The 22666-nt window shown below is 44.4% G+C and overlaps 1 protein-coding gene across 12 annotated transcripts in view; it reads right to left on the bottom strand.

Moving 5' to 3' along the window:
• Window positions 1-20025, bottom strand: part of ATP9B (ATPase phospholipid transporting 9B (putative)) — a 155595-nt gene extending 135570 nt beyond the window's left edge. For 4 of the 12 annotated variants that reach the window (XM_074355303.1, XM_074355306.1, XM_074355307.1 and 1 more), the window contains exons 1-2: window positions 19851-20024; window positions 7835-8008 (exon numbers count right to left, since the gene is read on the bottom strand). In XM_074355303.1, the coding sequence (XP_074211404.1) occupies window positions 7835-8008; window positions 19851-19975 (299 nt within the window). In that variant the 5' untranslated portion in view covers window positions 19976-20024. Of the gene's footprint in view, window positions 1-7834; window positions 8009-19850 lie in introns of those variants that run through there. The other 8 variants (XM_074355310.1, XM_074355312.1, XM_074355314.1 and 5 more) reach the window with 4 other exon arrangements.
• Between the last annotated feature and the right edge of the window lie 2641 nt (window positions 20026-22666).

Below are 22666 nucleotides of genomic sequence, written 5' to 3'. Positions count from 1 at the left end.
ACACTCAGACCTGTTACTTTATAAGTCACTCCCAGTAGCATCCTGTACGAGGGATGCATGTGTTTAAACTGAAGTCTGCATCACCCTACTGAATATCCACCTAACTCTTGGCTGTGCTCAAAAGATCCTCAGTCTGGAAGGAGGGGGTCTGCCCTCTGGAAGCTCCCAGTCCTCCCAGTGGGCATACGCCTTGTCGCCTGAAGGAGCCTCAAGCATTGCTCCCTTGCGGCCCTATCCAACCCACGTGGGGCTGAGGAAAGCCACATGAATGCGGCGCAGGTCAGCTCTGCAACTTCCCCAAACTCTGCCTCCTGCTTCGACCAGAGCAGATAAGACCCAACTCTGTAAGAACAGAAATTTCTCATCACCGCTTGCCCTCATTGTTAAAAAAATAAATCAAAACGAACAGCATCTCCACACATAAAGTATACTTATAAATTTCCAACAGTTGTGAACCACAGTACTATCAAATGATTTAAGACTGTCAAAATAAGTATTCCCACCCTTACTAGGCTTTGGTGTGGGGGAAGGGGGCTGGTCAAGTTGACCTCGGTAAATGTTGGTAATATCTGACCTTGTTTCTGCTCAAATGAAACAAAATTGAGTCTTCAAATACAAGATAATAAGCTTCAGAGTACTATTTCTCACTTTCCTGTTGCTTTTACACTTTTACAGTAGGACCTGAACCCCCTTACAAGGATGCTTCCCTCCAGCCCAACCCACCTTAACCCGCGGATGCAAAACCATACTGCTCAACGTCTGCCTCTACCAGAGTCACAGCCCCAAACAGCCCAGCGTCCACGAGGGCCCTTCCCCCAGCGCTCTCAGCAGCAGCTCTGAAGGGCCCATCTCCACCCTGCCACACCAGGCACTCCCGGTCTTGGACACCTGCAACCCCACGCCACAGATGCCAAGCTCCCACGTCTCACGTGAGAGAAGACCAGAGGCCAGAGAGCTGAGTGATTCCCCAAGTGAAACAACTCAGCAGAGCTGAGACCAGAGCCCGAGCCCGAGCCCCGCCTCCCTCTGGTGCTCTCCCCGCAACAACGCCAGGCTTCCAAGGTGTAACTGAATTATTTGCAACACTTTGCTACTAATAACTACAAACAAATCAAAGTCTTCTTACTATTTCCTCATGTAAAGACAGAACCACATAGTAGTTAGGGAGCCACCATCAAATCACACACTACTTCGCAAAACTAAATGAATACAGAGGCTTGAAGTTTTAAAAGCCTGGGGCTCCACCAGAACTGCCACTGGATTATGCAGACAGAAACTAACTACCAGAAAGAGAAGGCAAGTGACTTTAGGGCTAAGAGCAAAGGACAAAAACCCCAAAATAAAGAAGATACTTGTAACCAAAAAAGCCGTACGTGTAAGCCTGACTGAACTGCAGAGCTAAGGAGGAGAACCAAAGTATAGGCGATTGTTGAGGGCAAAGTAATACGAGTAAAACATGCTGGCAAACACCAGTGAGTGAGAGGGAGAACCAGAGAAGGCCCTGGAGGAGAGGAACCCGGAGCTTTACCTAAGGACGTTTCTATGCACACTGAACATTTTCCACAGCACTGATTATTCAGAATCAGTATATAAACCACCTTACAATGTCAAGTCAAACTGAAACTAAATCCAATAGTGCATAAAATACACTTTTCTCTTAAAACATTTTAGGATTGGTAGCTTTTCACGAATGCATCCATAATCAAAGTAGCACTCTAAAATTAAATAAAGCATCTTTACATGCCAAGATCCGGTCTTCTAAAATTTTAAGTTGCCACAATAACTCCCAAAATCTAGACAGCACCCTTCCAAAAACAAAAATGATCATATCCAACAGGCACCTTTGGTCACCAAGCCAAGAACAACACAGCACTGATGTCCCCTCATAAGACGAGCGTTTGCCCACGCTTCTGCACGCCAAGTGTGCAGCGGGTAACTGCAAGTGCAGAGGCCCTTCAGAACCGGGGTAATCCCAGCACCTGATACTCCCCGCCCTTCACATGGAAATGCCATTCGGGGGCTCCACTTGGGAAAGGACAGAGTGATTTCTGACAGCGAGTGAAATGTAAATCTCGCAAGAAAGGCATAACCGCTCCGCCCCCTGAGAGAACTCCCTATCAGTACACGTCACAGTAAGTCACATGAAGGACATCTACAGTTTTAGAAGACAGGTGACAGGAAAGTATTTTCAACGTATCAGAGTTGGAATTTTTGCCATATGATAAAAACAAGAAAGCAGTTCTTCAGCCGTGAAGAAATTATAGCCTACTCAACCCCTGAAATTAAGAATAATTTTAAAATAAGCCTTACTTTTCACAGAATCTATAAATAGAAACACACTGAAATATTTACAACTCATTAATATTATTTGCTATCTACCTTTACCACAACATTCACTAACATTCTCCTCCTGCAATTAAACCAATTTTATATCTCTTCTACTCTTCGATCCATCATCTAACAATCTTAGTAACACAATTTTATAATAGCTGGTATCCAGAAAATAGGTTGGCAAATATTCAAAACTGGAAATTTATAAGAAATAAAGAAAAGAAGACCAATCTAAGTTGCTAAATGTACTGTTTGTTCTGTAAGGGGAAGTTTTTAATTTCCATGAGAGTTTCTTGGCAGAGCAGGTGCCCAGTGCACAAGAGAGGAGCGTGGCAGCACCTTGAGCCGCGGAAAAGGAGACGTCCACTGGCGAGCGCCACGCCAATGGGGAGAAGCCCATCACGACAGGCCAGTGAGCTGCTCCAAAGGGTCACAGCTCACTGAGCCGAAGACTTCATGCATGTGTCTAGTATATTACTGAGTGGTTTTAATGTTCCCAAAACATGGGAGCTTTTGCTGCCAACATCTACATTTTCAAATATGTTCTTGATATTTTCCTTAAGAAAAGGAATATTACAAACAAAATCCGAAATTTGGCTATGTTGCATTTGGTAGAAACAAAATCCTGTAAAAGATCAAAAGTAATTAATTCAAAGAAGTACTCAGCATTCAACGTCCACGCTCCTCGGCAGTATCTGACTGTTACAGGGAAGTGCCACTTCCAAGCACACTAGGCCCCCGGGAAGCCCACACACTGACATGAGACCGTCCACGTCCTCACCGCTCCGTGCCCAGCAGTAGTCACCTCCTCAGGGTTCTCAGCGACTTTCTGTTATCCAGGAATTCTCTTCACCCGTCAGATACAGATCCTGGGCCTTCTCGTCCCAGTGACCTGCAGGTGGTTCCCTTCAGGATGGTGAGCACAGGCGTTCACACAGCCGGGAGCCAGGCCCCATCCCGTCGGGGCACACCTCCTGTCCTAGCATCACTCCCAGCCCAGGGAGCAAAGAGCGAGGGCCCTGGCTTGTCAAGCCCGACTCAGGCGCAGGCCCTCCACTACCACGAGAGGGGCTCTGCAGTCCTTGGCTGTAACAGTGTTGAGACAGTTCATCTCAAAGAGCACCCCCCCTCCACCCCTACTCAGGAACACGCACCTCTGACCTGCATACCACAGCCATCACACCGTAACCGCGGCACCACCCGAGCTCCTCTGCTGCACCTGCGTCCTCAGCCACACACCGGCCACCATCCCACCGCAGCGACCACCCCCACCCCCCCACAGCCGCTTTTGTAACTGCTCAGGTCTTTCCCTGATGGACAAACAGTAATAACATTATGCCAGGCTCAATACAAATGCATGATTATTGATTCTTCCCTTTGTTGATTATGGATGATCTCCACCTAAGCATGACCAATTCTCTAATTTTTTCAGCCCTCATCTACACCCTGGACACCTCCTCACTTACAGGAACCCATGTTCCCGGTTAAGGATGAAAGTCGTCTTCACTACCTCACCCTTCCTCCCTGTTTCTTCTGCCACCTGAGAAGCCGGATCACTAGTCTTCCTTTCCAAACTGCCCTTTCCCCAGACGCCCCTCCCTTCACTCTCCACAGACCCAAACCACACATCCAATGACATTTTTAGGGACGCCATCCTTCCCAGTGGCCTCCACTGTCACAACAATAACGGCTCTCAAGCTTACTCTCCAGGTGGATCTGACAGAACTGTTTGTATTAGATCCACTACAGGTAGATTTTTAAAAAGAAAACTGAATAGTTTTAATGAAGCAATCAGTTAAAAAAAAGAACCTACAGTTCACATCACACTTACTGGTGAAATACTGAAAGCTCTCTCCCTAGACTGGGAACCAGGCAAGGAGGGTGTGCACTCTCACCACCACCTCCCCTAAGTAGTGTAGTGGTGTGTACTCCAACCATTCCCCTAAGGCAAAAAAAAGAAAAAGAAAAGAAAAGACAAACGGATTGTAAAGGAAGAAACAGAACTATCCCTATTTGGAAATGACATGGCTATCTATACAGGGAACGCCAAGAAATCTACAAAAACACTCTTAGCACTAACAAGTGAGTTCGGCAAGGTTGTAGGATAAAAAATATACGAAAATCAACTATAGATCCATACACTAGCAATGAACACGTGGGAACCAAAATTTAAAATACCATACCAATTATAATCACCGGAAAAAAAAAAGAAAGAAAAAAATACTTAGGAGCAAATTCAATAGATACAGGACTTACGTGCTGAAAACTACAAAATGCTGATTAAAAAAGATCAAAGTATCTAAAGAAATGGTGAGACATAGCATGTTCATGATCTAAAAGATTCAAAGCAGTAAAGATGTCAATCTCTCGCAATTAGCATATACAAGTTAAACACAATTCCTACCAAAATCCCAGAAAGGTTTTTGTAAGTATGGCCAAGATTACTCCAAAACTTCTACAGAAAGGCAGTGGAACTGAAGCTAAGAAAATCGTGAAAGAGAAAAATAAAATAGGAGGGATCAGTCTTCCCAATTTTCAGACTTAACAAAGGGACGTGCTGCAGACGGAGCGGCACTAGCAGGGCAGACGCACAGACAACCAAGTGCAGCAGCGACCCTGGAGAGGGCCCAGAGAGCCCCACTCGTGCGCAGCCGACTGCCTGCCGCCACAGGCGCTAACAGAATCAGCAAGGAAGAGGGTCTCTCCAACCAGCAGTGCTGGAGCCAGAAATGAACCCCAAACTAAACCTCCTACCTTATAAGAAAATTAACAACAACAAAATGCAGAACTATAAAACTTTTAGGAAAAAACTGCCAAGACACAGTGCTTAGTGAAAAGTTTAGACATGCCACCAAAAGCACAATATACACAAACAAAAAAAGAAAAAGGAACTCTCAAAATTCAACATAAAAAAAAAAAAACGATCTAATTAGAAACTGGAATAGACAAGAAGTGACATTTACGAAGATACACAAATGGCAAACACGATGTACAACCTCACTAGTCATTTGGAAAATGCAGAAGACCGCAATGAGCCATCACTACACACATATCGTAACAGCTAAAAAAAAAACAGTGACAACAACAAATGATGGCAAAGATGAAGAGATGCTGGGTTTCTCGCAAGCAGCCGGTGGGAATGTAAAATGGCACAGCCACCGTGGGCAGCAGTTTGCTAAGAAACAAACATACATCTAACATCTAATCCAGCAATCGTACTCCTTGGCATTTATTTATCCCAGGGAAGTGAAAATGCATGTCCACACACACAAACTTGTACATGATTGTTCACAGCATGTTTACAGGATGTTAACCTGAATCTAACAGTGAGAAAAGATCAGACAAACCAAAATCTGAAACAGTCCATGAATACTCCCTCTGTAGCCCTCAAAAATGTCAATGACAAACACTAAGAACAACTCCAGATTAAAGGAGACTAACAGGGGTGTCACCTCAAGGCCACATCCAGTAGCAGAGAAAATGTGTGCTACCATGGGCATTACTGGGACAAGGGACAAGACTGAATATGGACTTAAAGTAGGTGTAAAGAATGTAACGATGTTAAATTTCCTGAGTTTGGTAACTGTACGATGGTTATGTAAGAAAACAACTTCTTCCTAAGAAATACACAAGGAAGTATTAAGATGTAAAGCAACCTAGTCTGAAATGACTCAGAAAATCACAGTGAGATATAAACAGAATGATAAAATAAATCAAAAACATTAAAAATTGGTGAATCTGTAGGAGGGACAGACAGGAATTCTCTGCACCATTCTACACTTTTCTGTAAGGTTGAATTTATTTCAAAATAAAAGTGAATTTATTTCAAGTTTGAACTTATTTCAAGGTAAAAGTTTAAAATTTCAAAAGAGAAGAAAACACCAGAAGTTTGGCTCTCTGAAAAGAATAAAACTGGTAATAATAAGATAATAATCTCCTATCAAGATAAGTGAAAAAAGGGAGAGGGACACATCGTCAGCATCAGGGGTTTGGAAGACGCCGCCCCTGCAGAGCCTCACACACTAGCGAGACCATGGAGATTTAAATATAAACTTGAAAACAGATAAATCCCTTGAAAAGCACAAAGCATCACAACTGAAACAAGAAAACCAAAAACAAAGAAAATCTGTGTAATCCAATACCTGTTAAAGAAATTACCTCCAGAATTAAGTGTGTACCCACAAGGAACACTTCAGGAATATTGGCTATTTAACCTAGAAAAAAACTTTTAAAGCCACTGACACACTATTAGTATCACAAGTCAGCAATTTCTAAAACATTGTTTAGCCATGAAATCCCCTCTTCATGTGAAAGCTTACACCAGATACGAAAGACGAAGCAGAGGCAACTCTGACCGCAAGCTGAAAGGGGCTGGTGAACCCACGTAGACCTGCCTTGAGACTCTATGCCTCCAACCACTGAGGGGTTCCTCGGAGTCCCTGGGAGTCCGCATCTGAATACCACCCCACAAGCTGACCCAGAATTCAAATCAGTTGTAAGAACATACTTCTGCAAATGAAGGAACTGACTATAAACCCTGAACGCAGGAAGACTGTAGAAGCTGTAACTTGCTGGACACAGGCCGCTCGTGACAGCACTGGTCAGCTGTAGCGTCGCCTGCCTGTCCCCGGGCTGGCAGGACGCCAGTGGCAAAGTGTCCCAGGCTCCAAAGCCAAACGTGAACACACAGCATTAATCTATCTCAACCACCAGTGAACGTGCATAAAGGATGAGAGATTCTTATCTTCGTGGCTTTCTGGTTAAATTAACAGTAGAATGTTATTCCACTTGAAGAATCAAAGTCAAACAGCACTCACAGCTGCAGTGTTATTACACTGCATTTTATAGGTCCACATCTACCTTTCTGGAAGAGAGGAGCCAGCTCTCCATATCTGGTTCTGCATCTGCAGATTCAACTAACCATGGGTCAAAAATATTCAGAAAAAAATTCCAGAAAGTTCCAAAAAAGCAAAATTGAATTTGCCACATACCGGCAACTATTTACACAGCATTTACACTGTATTAGATATTGTAAGTAATCTAGAGACGATCTAAAGTAAACAGGAGGATGTGTGCAGGCAACGTGCAAATACAAGGCCATTTTACACACGGGCTTGAGCATCCACATTTGGTACCTGCAGGGGTCCCAGAACCAACCCCCCAGATACCAAGTGACCACTATATAATTACAGGTGGAAAAGAAAAGAACACAGTTTATCAATGTCAACACAGTGACCAGAATTAATTCTACCATGCATTAATTACAGTATCACTAACCTTTCCCATCTTTTAAACATTAAAGCATCTCACAAAAAACTGAATTTAGTTTCCTGTCTCTTTCAGATGAGCGCTGTTTGGTTTTAACTAATGATACAAATATTCTTCATGTTATTTAGAGAGTAGCTTCCTTAGTTTGAGTAGAAATAAATGTGTTTAGAAGTGAAGCTTATAAGTAACTAATAACCTCACAACGTAGGAAATTAGGCAGCAACAGATAACAAACCTGGTGCAGAGGAACTTCCATCCTCCGCAGACAAACCACTCCAGCCCTCTTTTTCGCTGTGTGACCCTGGCTCGCGGTAACGTGTGGTAATCACTTTCGTCATTCTCAAAGCCTTCTTCAGACATCATTAATGGCATTTCATCCAAATGGGCAGACTCATCTTCCAGTTGGTACCTGGATAAAGGTAAGAACAGAATGCTGAGGCCGGCCAAGCGGTCTTCAGTCTACATGAAGGCTTTCGTTTAGGACAGGCGCTGGAGAAGCTAGAACGAAGCAGAGCCCTGAGGGGACACCCCCCAGCACAAAGGCCTTCTACGTCCTCTGCCTCTTGTCTGTAGAAAAGCTGAAGTCTCCCAGGCCCCAGAGTCACAAAAGAGCAGGCGCAAGCAGCTAATGACTAGGACAACAGAGTCAGGCTCAGTGTCGACACACACTCCTGAGTCGTTTTCCAGACACTGTAACTGCCAGCAGAGGGAAAAGCTACCTGCATGACAACCAGACTGCAGCCGTGACATCGGCTGCTCCATCTTGGGCGGGACTGACTGGCCAGCACGAGCCCAGGAACTGGCTCAAGAGAACAGGGTTTGCACTACTGCTCAGATCTTTATCTTTATGGACGTCAAAGCACCTGGAGCTGGCTCTGTCCGTATATGGAAGCGGGCAACCCAAACTGTCAGCAGAGAGCTGCTTTCACCCTAAGACCTCGATCCCCTCTCTCAGCACGAAGCAGGAAGACGGACCCTCATCACCTCACCCCACAGAAATGGACTGATAGCTGATGGCGGGGGTGGGGGTGTGAATCTGCAAGCAGCTCTTTGCGGGAAACCGCCCTGAGAAGTCCCTTTTCTTGTCACTTCAGCACGGCTATGCTGTAACCAACCTTAAACCGGCGCCCCAAGCCCTATCATCTCCCGTCCAGGCACACTTGTCAGGTCTTTTGATCACATGATACCTCGCCTAACCTGCTGGTTCTTTCCATAGAGCAGAGGTAGACGTGGAGAAGAAGTAACTAACAGATGACCGCGTCTCTTCCCTAGCCTCCCCTTCAGTAGCCTCGGAGCAAACTGTATGAACAAGACAGCATCTAGAGACAGACGACGAGGAGCTGACGAGCCCACGCACAGGGGAGACGGCAGCGAGCCTGGGCCTCTGCCTCAGTGATGAGCTGAGATTACTTCCCTTTTCCTGTAAGACCTTCATGGCCAAGCAGAATCCCGGGAGCTGGCTTTGGAGGACACGAGTCCACCTTCTCCCCAGACCGCCAGCTTTCTGAACAAAGGCAACTTCCCTTCCTACCAACAACTGCCCTGCGGGCACTGATCTTCAAGCGGGGAGCAGCCGGACCTGGGTTTGGTACCACGGTTTGCAGGGAAAGGAATGTGTCACCCTGCCTCGCCAGCCCACAGTTTGCAGGGAAGGGAATGTGTCGCCAGCCCCCTCTCCAGCCCCCTCTTCCTGGGGACGCCCCACCCTAGCCCAGCAGGACTGCTGTCCACCTGCTGGGAAGCAGGCAGAGCCAGGAAAATGGGGTCTGGAGCCGGCAGTGAGGGAATGAGGGACCAGGGACGGAGCCTCAGGGCCCGGGAGGGCTGGGGACCGGCAGCTCCAGGCACCTGTGAGGGCTCTGAAGGGGTGCTGAAACAGGAATGGACTGAAAGCTACGAAAAAAACACACCGCTCCCCGCCAAGACCTTGGAAGCTCATCCTCTGGGGAAGGGAGGCTGTGCTGAAAGCAGAAGACTGAACAAAGCAAACGGAGTTAACATGTGAGCCACCACCCTCTCCCTCCCACTCCCTGCTTATCAATAATTCAGTGCTGAAGGGTTGCTGCTGAGGAGACGGACCCAGCATTGGACAGTCACCGAAAGCTCAGACGGTCAGGCACTAATCTACTCTATTCACACGCATTCACTTAATTCCTAGACAATTAACAGAAAATGTTACTACAAGAAAAGAAGCTCAAATGTCCACAAAGGTGAAACATACATATGATGGGATATTACTCGGCTTTAAAAACGAAGGAAATTCTGACACAAGCCTCGAAGACATTATGCTCAGTGAAATAAGCCAGGCATAGAAGACAAATTTTGAATGATTCCACTTGGATGAGGTCCCTGGAGCAGTCAAATTCATAGACAGAAGGCAGACAGAGGTTACCAGGGAATGGGGAGGGTGGGAGTTAGTGTTTAATGGACACAGAGTTTCAGTTTGGAAAGGTGGTGAGTTGTGTGGGTGACTGGTGGTGACGGTTGCACAACAATGTTAGTGTACATAATGCCCTTGTATTGTACACTTAAAAATGGCCGAGATGGAGGGGGGAGGGTACAGCTCGGTGCTGAAGTGCATGGCACTCACAGGTGCTGGGTTCAAGTCCCAGTACCTCTGTGTAAAAAAATAAAAAAACAAATAAACCTGAAATTACCCGGCCCCCCATGAAAAAGAAATTTAAAAAAAATGGCTAAGATGGTAACTCTTATGTATATTTTACCATAATGCTTTTAAAAGAAAAAAATTCTCCAAGTATTGTTGATGATACCCTGCTCCCCAGCAGCCAAGTCACCCCGGACATGGATACTCCCTCATCTCGACCCACATCCCCGCCGTGCCAGGCTTTACTGGTACTCACCACGGAGGCCCCTCCTCAGTCAACACGCTGCACTAGATACAGGTACCCTGGAGAAGCCAGATCCTTACACGTAGGGCAAGTTCACTCAAGAGAGCCGTGCTTCTGGGAACAGGTCTGTCAAGCAGACAACAAACCAGAAAGAAAAAGAACCCTGAAGGCTTCTTAGACTGAGAAGCCCTGGAAAATGGGTGGCTGAAGTCTACTGAGTCCTTACTATGGCCTGGCCCTCCGGAGGCCTGTATTCTGCATCATCAAAGAAGAAAATTTCAAAGCAAATGAGAAACTGGGGGAAATATTTGCAGCACATGACAGAAAAACGATTCTTCATAAGCGTTCTCACAAATCAATAAAAATCCATAAAGAAGCAAACACCTCAAATGATAGATGAACAAAGACAATTCACTAAGGAAGAAATACAGCTATACTTAACAAAATTATGTTCAACCATGTTAGGATTTCAATAAACATCTGAGTGCCTACTGTGTGCCAGCACTGTCCCAAGCCCTGCAGGGACAGCAGCAAAGAGGAACACAAGCCCCTACTCACGTGCAGCTTAAGTACCTACAGGACAAAAACAAGAAGTGAACAGGCTATTTTCAAAGGGAGACGTGCTCGGAAGACGATAAAGGAAGCAGAAGAGGAGAAGTGGCAGGTGGGGGCTTCCTTTGACCACCAAGGAAGCCGAGTCTCAAGAAGCCGACACCTGAATGAAGGTCTAGGAAGGCCCAGTCAGGGCTGCCGAGCCTGGAGGGCTCCAGGGGCAGAGAAAGCCCGACCAAGACAAAGAGTATGACTTGAATGCTAAGTGGAAGGGGATGTCAATGGAAGGCTGTAAACCTGGGGACAATTTTTGTTTTCAAAGCATGCAAATTAAAACAACTGAAAAAAAAATTTAACATTTGGCATGGTCAACAGTCTCCAATAACCAGGCACTGTTAATTGCTGGTAAGAATGTGGCAACTTTTTTGGAGAACAATTTGGGATGATTCATCAAAAGCTCTTTTTTTTTGTAATGTAATTAAACTTTAACCACAGGTCCTACTTACCTGTATACAAGATACAGCTCTGTGGATGACCATCACAGTGCTGCGCTGGTCACCCAAAAAGCATGGAAAACCCTCAATAGCAATGATGAGTGTTGCTTAGCATATGATGGAATACTGTATAGTCACCAAAAGTAAGAAAGTGAAGAACTCTAGCTGAAAGCAAATGTTAAGAGAAGCAGCAGTCACTGTGTTTGCCCCTCTCTGGAACACCTTCCTCCACTAAGCAAAAGCACACCCGTTTTAAGCTCTCCATTTAATCCTCTACAAACCACTCCAACCACTGTCGATACCACCATACAACACCCTACAGCCAAGGGACTAATCATTTTAGATGGTTCAGGCAAAAATTTACATGATCTAAAACAGAATTAATGTTTTTCCTCTCAAAACTTCCTTTTTCTTACTTCTGTCTTTTAAAACAGTCAACTAGAAATGACTATTTATACAAAATGCAATTAAAATTCAAAACACTACTTAAAAATATTACAATACTGTACAACAAAATGAGATTTTTAGTCTTTTCCATTAAGTTTTCAGCAACTGTGTTGCATTTTAGCACAAGTCACAATCATACGGAGTTTAGTGCTGGAAAAGCAGGACAGTGAGTCTGAGAGACGATGAACACAGGCGGCACCGAGCTTGGTAAACTCGCCTTCATGAACGGAGCCTTTGAACCGGCAAGCAACTCACTCCACTTCCAAGGCAATTTTCCTATTGTACTGAAAAATTTATCTCAGTATTTAAAAACAATGAGATGATGAATAATGGATTTTTTCAGACAGGGTAAGCAGGGAATCTTAAGTGTCTTTGTTGCCTGGTGTCATACACATTTAATTGGTTTGTCACTCAAGAAAAATCAACGTTTCCAGCAATTAAGTATAATTCTGGAAACATATTTTTAAAATGAGTAAAAACAATGTGAACAAAGACGACAGAATGGATGATACTGAACCCAAGAGGACTGCGGAGCTAAGAACTGCACACAACCACCTCAGCTGCTGCCGAAGGTTTAAAACAAATGAGGAACTTTCAACAAGACGCTGAAGTACTGGAAGGTGCGTAATTCACACGTATCTAAGTGAAAGTAGTCAATACAGTAACTATCTTAAACTCACGTTTTTAAGTTAAGCACCTAACAGCCTTATTGTTTCCATTTTGATGATACTAAAGGGCGAAAATGCTTAAACCTTCTTTAGGAAAAATAAATGCTCCCTCTTTGCTTGTATGTTAATAAAATAGAAAAACAAAGCAACAAAATGCTATAAAGAAATTGTGTATTTCCTTCATCAAATACAGCTTCCAAGTTCAACTGTGTCACTGATGAGTCATTAATAAGCAGGAGACCTGTCTGAACTACTGAGAAATCGTAACCCCTTCCCTCCTGCAGCAGTAGAGGAGATAAACAATGGAATAGTTTAAAAAAAAAATTAAAGGAACAGTGCCTGAGAAGCGTGTCTTCACCTTAGTGGCAAAAGCAAGCAATAAGGACAAAGATCAGTCAGTCCCTCAGGCTGAGCGGTGCCGCCACTGTGGACCGGGAACACAGTAAGCTCCAAGCTACTGACTCCTCTTATGTTTTATAAGAAACCTGAATATCAACTTCTCAACATAAGAAATTACACTAACGCTACACATAAACTGAGACAAATGCCTGAGTGAGAGTTAGTGGTACAATACTGAACACCATGAGAGCACCGCCCGGAAATTTAGAGACGAGCAGGCCAGGCAGCCAGGACACAGACTCCAGGTGCCCCAACGCGCTGCTCCCAGTCACCAGCCCCACCTGCACACCAATGCAGACAGCCGCAGAGAAGTAAGTGGCCCTTCCTGTTCGGGGAGGTGTGAAGAACCCTGTAGACTCGAGTGACACTACAGAATCCTTTCAAAGGAAAGTCTACAAATCTTAAGAATATGTTTCTGATTCCAAGGAATCACTCTGAAAAATGCTCTTAAGAATCATTCTGTACTTTAAAAAAGCTTTCCAATCGCAAACCATCACAGCAAAGGAAAAGTTTTATCTTTAAAACTCATAAAATACTTTTAGGATCATCATAATTGTAAAATTTTTAAGACTCAGGGAAAATTGTGTAGAGACACTCAGAATGAGAAAACCAACACTAAAAAATACTGTGTTGCCTCTACCAAGAAACATATTAATATTTTATTCTGTTCTCAGCATGAGTCTCTTTTTAAAAGAGACTGATAAAATGCAAGACTTAACTAAGGTCCAGAGCCCCACAGAATAATACCAAAACGTCCAGGATACTATCAAAAAATCATTCGCTACACCAAAACCCAGAAACATCTCAACTTAAATGAGAAAAGAGAATCTAGAGATGCTAATATCAAAATGACACAGATGCTGAAATTATCTGGTAAGAGTTTCAAAACATTCATCATAAAAATGTTTCAATAAGCAATTATAAACATGCTTGAATCATACCAAAAAAATTGACTCAGCAAAGAAATAGCTAATCTGAATTAGAGTCAAATGAAAATGTTGAAACTAGAAAGTGTAACAGCAGAGATTTAAAATGGAATGGACAGGCTGAGCAGCAGAATGGAGGAGACAGAGGAAAAATCAACGAACCTGAAGACAGAACAAAAATAACCCAATCATTACAGAAAACACAGACTTAAAACAAATGAAGAGAAGTCATAACCACATGAGATAAGGAATAGAGCTCACAAGGGGTCACTAGAGCATCCAAACATGTAATAGCTGAAAACTTGTAATTTGATAAAAGATTCAAGAAACCAAGTGAAACAGTATAAACTCAAAGAAATCTCTGCTAAGACCATAATAATCAAACTACTGAAAACTAAAGACAAACCTTGAAAGAAGTGAGAAATGATAACTTACTGACAAAGGCAAAATCATTCAAATGACAGATTTCTTATCAGAAATCATGGAGGCCAAACAGAAGTCACATATTTTCCAAGTGCTAAAAGAAAAGAACTATCAGCCCCAAATTGTGTATCTGGTGAAATTATCCTTCAGGAATGAAGGATGAAGGAAAACTAAGAGATTGGTTTCCATTAGACCTACCCTCAAAAAACAGCTAAGGAATTCTAACACAGAACAGAAATAATAAAAGAATTTCTGAACATCAGGGAAGAGAACAACAGAAATAGCAGAAGTATAGGTCGATATAACAGGCCTTCCTCCTCCTCAAGTTTTCTAGACTATGTTTGAGAGATAAAGCAAAAATTATGGCACTTTCTGATGTGCGATTCTGTGTACATGGGGAACATTTAAGTACTTTTACATATGTAAAATTTACATATAATTTTACAAGACACAGGCATACCTCAGAGATATTGTGGGTTTGACCCCAGACCACCACAGTAAAGCAAATATGGCAAAAAGAGAGTCACACAAATTTTTGGTGTCCTGATGCACATAAAAGTTATGTTTACACTACACTGTAGTCTATTAGGTGTGCAAAAGCATTATGTCTGAAAAAATGTACATGCCTTGAGAAATATTTTATTGCTAAAAAATGCTAAACATCATCTGACAATGCAGGATTGCCACAAATCTTCAAGTTGTAAAAAACACAATAATGTGATACACAATAAAATGTGCTATGCCTACAATTACACTACCCATAGGGAAAATATAATGGGATGGAAAGAGGTAAGAATTCTATACTTTAGTCAAACTGATAAAATTATCAACACAACTATACTGTGATGAATTATGTATGTACAATATAATACATGGAACTATTGCTAAATAATATTTATACAAAGATATCACTGTAAAACACCATAGGTAGATCAATACGGAATTCTAAAAACTGTTCAAGTAACCCACAAGAAGGCAGGGAAAAGAAACCAGAAAAAAAAAAACAAACAAACCAGAAAACAAAAAGTAAAATGGCAGACATAAGCCCTAATGTATCAATCACTACACTGAATATAAATGTTCTAAATAAATCAATCCTAAGAAAGAGACTGGCAAAGTAGATAAAAAATAAACCAACCATACACCGACTAAAAGAAACTCACTCTAAATATGAGTAGGTTGAAAGTAAAGGGATGGAAAATTATATGCCAGGGAAACATTCATCAAAAGAAAGCAGGAGTGGCCATATTAATCCCAATTAAAGGAAACTTCCGAGCAAAAAACTACTAGAGACAGACAGGGAAATTACATAACGATAAAACTGTCAGTCCATCAGGAGCACAAAGCAATCCCAAACGTGAACACACCAAACAACAGATGTGCAAAATATGTGAAGCAAAAATTGTTGAAACTAAAAGGTGAAATAGACAAACCCATGATTACAGATAAGAGACTTCAACTAAGCACTCTCAAAGCTGATGCAACTACTAGGCAGCAACCCAGCAAGGACAGAGGACTCAACACCGTCAACTGGCAGGTCTCCTCGCACTTCAGAACACCGCACCCAACAGCTGCACAATACTCTTTCTTTCCAAGAGCCCTGGGACTTCTTACTAACAGAGAACATATATCCTCAGCCACAAAACAAGCTGCACCAAATTGGAAAAAACTGAAATCACACAAATGTTCTCTCTGCCCACAAAACAATCATGCTCGGTATCAGTAACACGGAGACAGCAGTAAATCTGCCAAACACACTTCTAATAATCCTTCGGGAAGAAAGGATCCTGGCATCACCTAACTCCCAATCGAGCAAGAAAAGACAGCCCAGGAAGGCCATCACTCCCTTGGACAGAACAGAGTCCACCACCTGACAAGCGGCCACAGGAAGTAGTGCCTGTCCCCATGCGCCTGAGACTCCCCTATCCCACTAGGGGGCACTAGGGCTCCAGGCAGCACCAGTTAGGGTCCCCGCCACCACGAGAGGTTAAAGGCCTCAAGAAGCCTCCATGTACCAGTGAGCCTGAGACAACCCCTCATCTCATGTGCAGGAGGGCAGTCAGGTAGCACCAATAAGTGCGACCTCACTGCAGAAGGAGTCAGCTTAAGAAACAGTGTCTACCACAGCCTGAAACACCCCTCCTCTACCCCAAGATGCCAGAGCAGCCAGGGCCAGCAGCAAAAAGGATGTGACCACAGAAAGCCTCTTGGCCACAGGGGTGCTGAGTCCCCTCTCCAACCAAGACATGCCAGGGAAGCAGGGGGCACACATGGAGGGGGTACAGCCACAACCACTGCCCAGTCAACAAAGCCTCCTCATGCACATGGAATGACACTTCCATGTCTCCCCAAGAGACACAGAGCCTGGGGAAATCCCTTCTGCTCTTCAGCACGTAAGTAGAGATTAAGAGCTCCAGAAGCACGACATAAACCAAGCAGACCAAAAATCACAGGAGAGGCCCTGAAAATTAAACTGTCATTGGAACCGCAGCCCACAAAGGTATGCCAGGACTCATGTGCTAAACCTAAATAGGGTAATCACCTGCTGAAACCAAAGGTATCAATAGGACCCATAGTCTCCTAATATAATAGACAAAATATCCAATCAAAACCATCCATCATACAAAGAATCAAAACATTCAAAAGGTGAATCAGAAAAGACAACAAACTAACACTAAAACTAAGATTAACTCAGTGGAATTATATGACAGGCATTTCAAACAGCAAATGTAAAAATGCTTCAACAATCATTTCAAATTCTCTTGAAACAAACAAATCATAAAACTCAAGATTGCAATTGCAGAAATAAAACCTCGCTGGATGAGATCAATAGTAGAGTGAAAATGATAGGACAGAATTAGGAACTTGAGAACAAATCAAAAGAATTTACACAATCTGAACTACACAGAGAAAAGAGACTGCGAAGAGGGGAGGAAAAGAGCCTAAGGGAATTACTGAATCCTAACAAAAGATCCAACATTTGTATCACTGTAGTCCCGATACAAGAGGAGAAAGAGGTGGAAATTAGAGTACTTGAAAAAAATAATGGCTGGGGGGAGGGGACAGCTCAAGTGGTAGAGCACAAGCTTAGCATGCAGGAGCTCCTGGGTTCAATCCCCAGTGCCTCCTCTAAAAATAAATAAATAAGTAAACCTAATTACTTTCCCCCTCTAAAAATAAATAATTTTAAATGGAAAAAAAAGAAATAATGGTTTAAAAACTCCCTATATGTGGTGAAACAAAACACAACAGATTAAAAAAGCTTAGCGAATACCAAGCAAGATAAACTGAAAGAAATCATACCAAGATATATCATAATTAAACTTCCAAAAACTAAAGACAAAGAAAAAATGTAAAAGCAGCCAGCTAGAAATGATATATTACCTATAGGGGAAAACCAAGCCAAGTAACAGTGGACTCCTAATCAGAAACCATGAAGGCTGGAAGGAAGTGGTAGAAGAATTTTCAAGTACTAAGAAAAGAAGCGTCACCCAGGAATTCTATACCCAATAAAACTATCCTTCAGGGATAAAGGGGAAATAAAAACATTCTATGATGAAATCTGAAGACTGGCTATCAGAAGGTCTTCAAATGAAAAGGAAACTAAAAGAGAGACTCCTGGAACATCAGGAAGGAAGGAAGAACAAACAAAAAGAACAAAAATATGTGTACATACCATACACTATCCTATCATCATGAATTTTACAAATCATATTTGATGACAAACAAAAAGTTTAACACCATATGATACTCAGGACATGGTGTTTAAATTACAGAGGGGAGAAGGTAAGTAAAGGAACCTAAGTGGAGTAGATTTCCACTTCACATCGTAAAATACTGATACCAATACACTATGGTGATTAGTCACATATATGTATTGCAATACACAAAGAAAACACAACAAAAACTATATAAAGACCTACACTAAAAAACACTGTAGATATCAAAAAAGTATTCTAGTAAAAGGAAGGCAAGAAGAGAAAGAGGAATGAGAATCTGAAGAATCAGATTAGTTAAGTGACACACAAACTAATGTACAATAATTACCTTAAATGTGCTTGTCTAAATAAATCAATCAAAAGACAAGAGATTGACAGACTGCATGATGGAAACATGCGATCCAACAAAGAAACACTCTTCAAATTCAACAACATACATAGAGTGAACAGTATCACCACGCAAACATTAATCCACAAAAAGCAGGAGAGGCTGCACTAAAGTCCAGCAAGGAAAATTACCAGAGCCAAAGAGAAACACTGCATAACAACAAACGAAACAATCTACCCTGAAGACAGAGGGATCCTACATGTATACACACCAAGTGACTGAGCCTAAAAATAAATGAAGCAGAAACTGACAGATGCGAACTTGGATGGAAACCTACTGTGAAATAGTTCCAAATAATACCTCCTAAAATCAACAACTTAGAGTATTATTAATGCAATTACTTATAGGTAAGGTTAGGAAAGAAAGGAGAAATGGTACTTCTGAAGAATCCACTTTGGGCCACACACTAAAAATGGGCACCTTGCTAACTTCCCACAATCCTCAACAATCCTGTAAGAAAAAATACTACCCCCTATTTTACAGCGGAGGAAACCAGGACTCATAGTTTAATTATCTAAGCTCAAACAGCTAGTATGTAAATAAACCAAGAGTGAACCCAGGTCTATCACATTGTAATACGTCCGCTTCTGACTATGTCACAGCCTCTCAGGCCAAACCAAAAATTATCCTAAAACTTGAACCCTGAAGCACTGGCTATTGAAAGCTGTATGTTTCCCCTCTGTGTGAAGGCTGTTTCCACAATTCCTCAGGATTAAATTTTAATAACTATAAAAGGCAATATTTCCCCTTTTTCTAAGTTTCTTTTTCTAACTTCTCTACCATTTATAAAGGTAGCATTCTTCCCTTCGGGTGACAAGTTAAATACGAGCTGAAACAAAGTAGGGTATGAGGCCTTCATTTTAAATCAAAGGTCTTAACTTTTTAACTCTACCACTTAACTGGGGTCACATCAAACAATTTAACATTTCTGAATCTCTCTCCCAGTCTTAAAAGCAAAAATTCTTGTCAACAAAAGTACTTTGTAAACACGTTTAAGTAAAAACTGTACTCAGTAAACAAACTGAAATGTCTTCACTTGCTATTCACGTTTGTGACAGTGACTCCCAAGCGGGTTCGTACTTCTAAGGCTAAGGGGACGCTGTATCTGCGGTCTTCACAACTTCCGCGGACACGCGGTAAATTTCGAAGACCGACAGCTCCGTGCCCAGCGCCGTCGGACCGGCGGCACCAGTACCGCCTGACCGAGCAGCGCCCCGAGAGCAGGCTGCTCCTTCCCTCCGCTCAGCCGGGCGGCCCGGGCCGTCCGGGAGCGAGGACGCCCTCCCGGGGCCCTGCGCACCGGCGGCCCTCCGGGGGCGGCCCCGGGCAGACCCACCGGCAGGCGAGGGAGGGGCGCCGGGGAAGGGGCAGCGGCCCGGGCGTTACCTGCTGGGGCGCTCGGCCCCCGGCCCGGGCCCTGCCGCGCTGTAGTAGGCCGCGCGTTTGCGGTTGGCTGCGGCCGCCGCCGCCGCCGCGCTGCGCACCGGGTACAGAGGGATCTGGTCCGCCATGTTCCAGCCGCCACCTTCCCGCCCCTCCCCGCTCCCCCTCGGTTCGCAGCCTCTCCCCGCCCTTTCCCCTCAGCTCCAACCCGGCTGAGGCGCCGCCCGCGCGCCCTGCCCTCCCACCGTGCGTCGGGGCCCGATGGCGTCACCACGCGACGGAGCCCGATGACGACACTGTTGTCGACGTAGGTGCGGCGCAGGAGGCGGAGGCTTCCGAGGCCCCGCCCCGCTCGTCGGGTACCGATGACGTCACCCGTGGCGAGGGCGCGAGCGGGAGGCGGTTGCGTTCCGAGGTCCCGCTCCCGCCAGTGGGCGGCCCATGAGTCACCGCGCAGCCGGGGCGCGGGCCGAGGCCCCGAGGTCCGGCGCAGGGCGGGAGCGTGCGCGCATGCGCCGCCGGCTCTCCTGGGCGCCCGGGGCTCCGGCCCCGCCGGGGAGGGCCTCTCTGAGGGCCGGGGGCGGGCGCCGAGGGCGTCTTCCCCGCCGCTCCAGCCCCGGAACTGCCCGCAGAGCCCCGCCCTCGGCCCCCGCGCGCTTGCTCTGGGGTCTATGTCGTCCCTCCGTGCGCCGCGCCGGTGGGCGCGTTTCCGCGGGGGCTTCCTTCCCGCCGGGCCTGCGACGGCCGCCCGCGTCTTGGGACCCGCCGCCCCCTCGGCGCGTCCCTCACCTGCCGCTGCGTCCTTCCCCCCGGGGCCGGTCCCTGCGCTCCTTCCTCCGCCCCTGCTTTGAGTTTCTGCCGTTTCTCATGATTGCTTCCTCGCTCAGTCTTCTACACGCGGATATGTTAGGTTTCTCGTTTACTTTCTACATCCCTGTGTTTTACTATTTCTCAAGATTTCATTTTTCCCATAAATTGCTTCCAGGAGTGGTCCGACAGTCAAGTCTTCAGCGCCTTGAACTTTGCTGTTAAATTGTTAGTTACGTTTGTTGTTAATTTATAGCTTGGGAATTTGGTCTGAACTCTTTCCATTTTTTAAATTTGAGGTTTCCCTCCGGGCCAGTAATGTGATCAGATTTCTAAACTATGTATACTAAATGATTAGGTTTTATAGTCCAAGGTCCAAAATGCTGAGAGTCCAGTATGGTTCATCGTCTTCCCTCCGCCCGCCCCCCGTAGGTGGTCGTTTTGGTAACGTTCCGTGGGAACACGAAGGAGACACTGCTTGCCCCGTGCAGTCGTCTCCCTTGAGAACTGTAGTTCAAAAAGCGCCCAGATGTTCTGCAGAACACAGAGCACCCGCCACCCCAACACCTGGCAATCCCCCTATTTTGGAATGGCCGCAGACTGCTGGCTTCCCCGTCAGACAACAGTACGTTCACCATGAAATTCTAGATTCTAGACTCATCTTTTTTCTATGGAAAAACTTAACGCATTAAGAAAAACTAACTCTTAAGTAGTTGCTCCTACTTTCTGGTTGCCAGTTTGCTACTTAGGTGCTATTTATGTGGCATGGATTCAGGCCACTCCGTGAACACTGCTCTCAAAAGTAGGTGACCTCCTAATTGCTAAACGACGGCACTCATCCTGCCCCTTCCCTGGACCGCCAGCAGAAGCTGACACCGTTACACCAGGGGCTCAAACACATCGGCAAGTGGCATTGTTACACCAGCGATAACCACTCTCAACAGCGGACAGTGTTAACACGAGCCAGCTAGATAACCGCTCCCCACAACCGAGCCTGTAACACAGCTCCTCACCTCAAAAGCTGGCGTGTTAACGCCAGGCCCTTGGCCGATGCTTCGGTGGGGGGGGTGCACAACCAAAGCCCTGTTAACAGCACAGAACCTCCCTAGAGCGGTCACTAGAGGAACAGGGGAAGAATTAGTAACTTGCAAGTTAGAGAGGGAGGAAATGGAATAATAAAAAATACTGTATTACTCCAAAAGAAGGCACGGAAGGAGTTTTAAAATGAACAACAGATGAAAGAAATAGGAAACAGATAAGATGATCGTTACACCCAAAAGTCTAAATGTAAGCGGACTAAATATCCCAGTAAGAAGTCAGATTGTCAGACTGGATTAAAAACCAAATCCCACCATATGCCCGAGGTCTGAGATCCCTCACGTTAAATATAGACACAGAAAAGTAGGAAATAATACCGTGCAATGGCTGGTTAGTCCCCAGGAGCTGAGATCTCCCGTATTTCTGCCTTCTCCAGCGAGGGGCCTGAGGCACAGCGCTCTACCAGCAGAATTCAAATCCACATGCCAAAGTCCATGTCTTAGCCTCTAACCCAAGGTCGCCCACCCAGCACCTAGGAGAGTGTGCTTTGTCCAACTCACTGTTTACTGTTTATAAATCCCACCTTAGTGAAATTACATGTTAACCTGAAGATTTTTGCTGGTAGAGATACAGATAATTTCTGTCCAGTAGGAAAATGTAACCCCAAAGAATATGGTTTATTGGGCTTTAGGCTACTAGCTAGTTTTGTATATAACCCAACAGTCTCACCGTAACGTTCTACATTAAATCGCCTCTAAATACCAACATCTTGAAATACTCTTTGCACCGATCTTAATATCTTACTCATTATATCTTCCCTCTTAATAAGTTAAATCACATTTTGCCACATATTCATTACATAATCTGCATGAGGGTGATTTTTACCTCTTTAAAAATTATTCCTTAGCAAAAAGAAAGGCAAATTTTCCAATATTGAAGAAGACCTTCCCTATGTATTTTTTAAGTGGATAACT

The sequence above is a fragment of the Camelus bactrianus genome, chromosome 30, assembly GCF_048773025.1.
Source record: "Camelus bactrianus isolate YW-2024 breed Bactrian camel chromosome 30, ASM4877302v1, whole genome shotgun sequence".
NCBI classification, from domain to species: Eukaryota; Metazoa; Chordata; class Mammalia; order Artiodactyla; family Camelidae; genus Camelus; species Camelus bactrianus.
The sequence above is the reverse complement of the archived record's forward strand: the minus strand, read 5'-3'. Positions and strand labels throughout refer to the sequence as shown.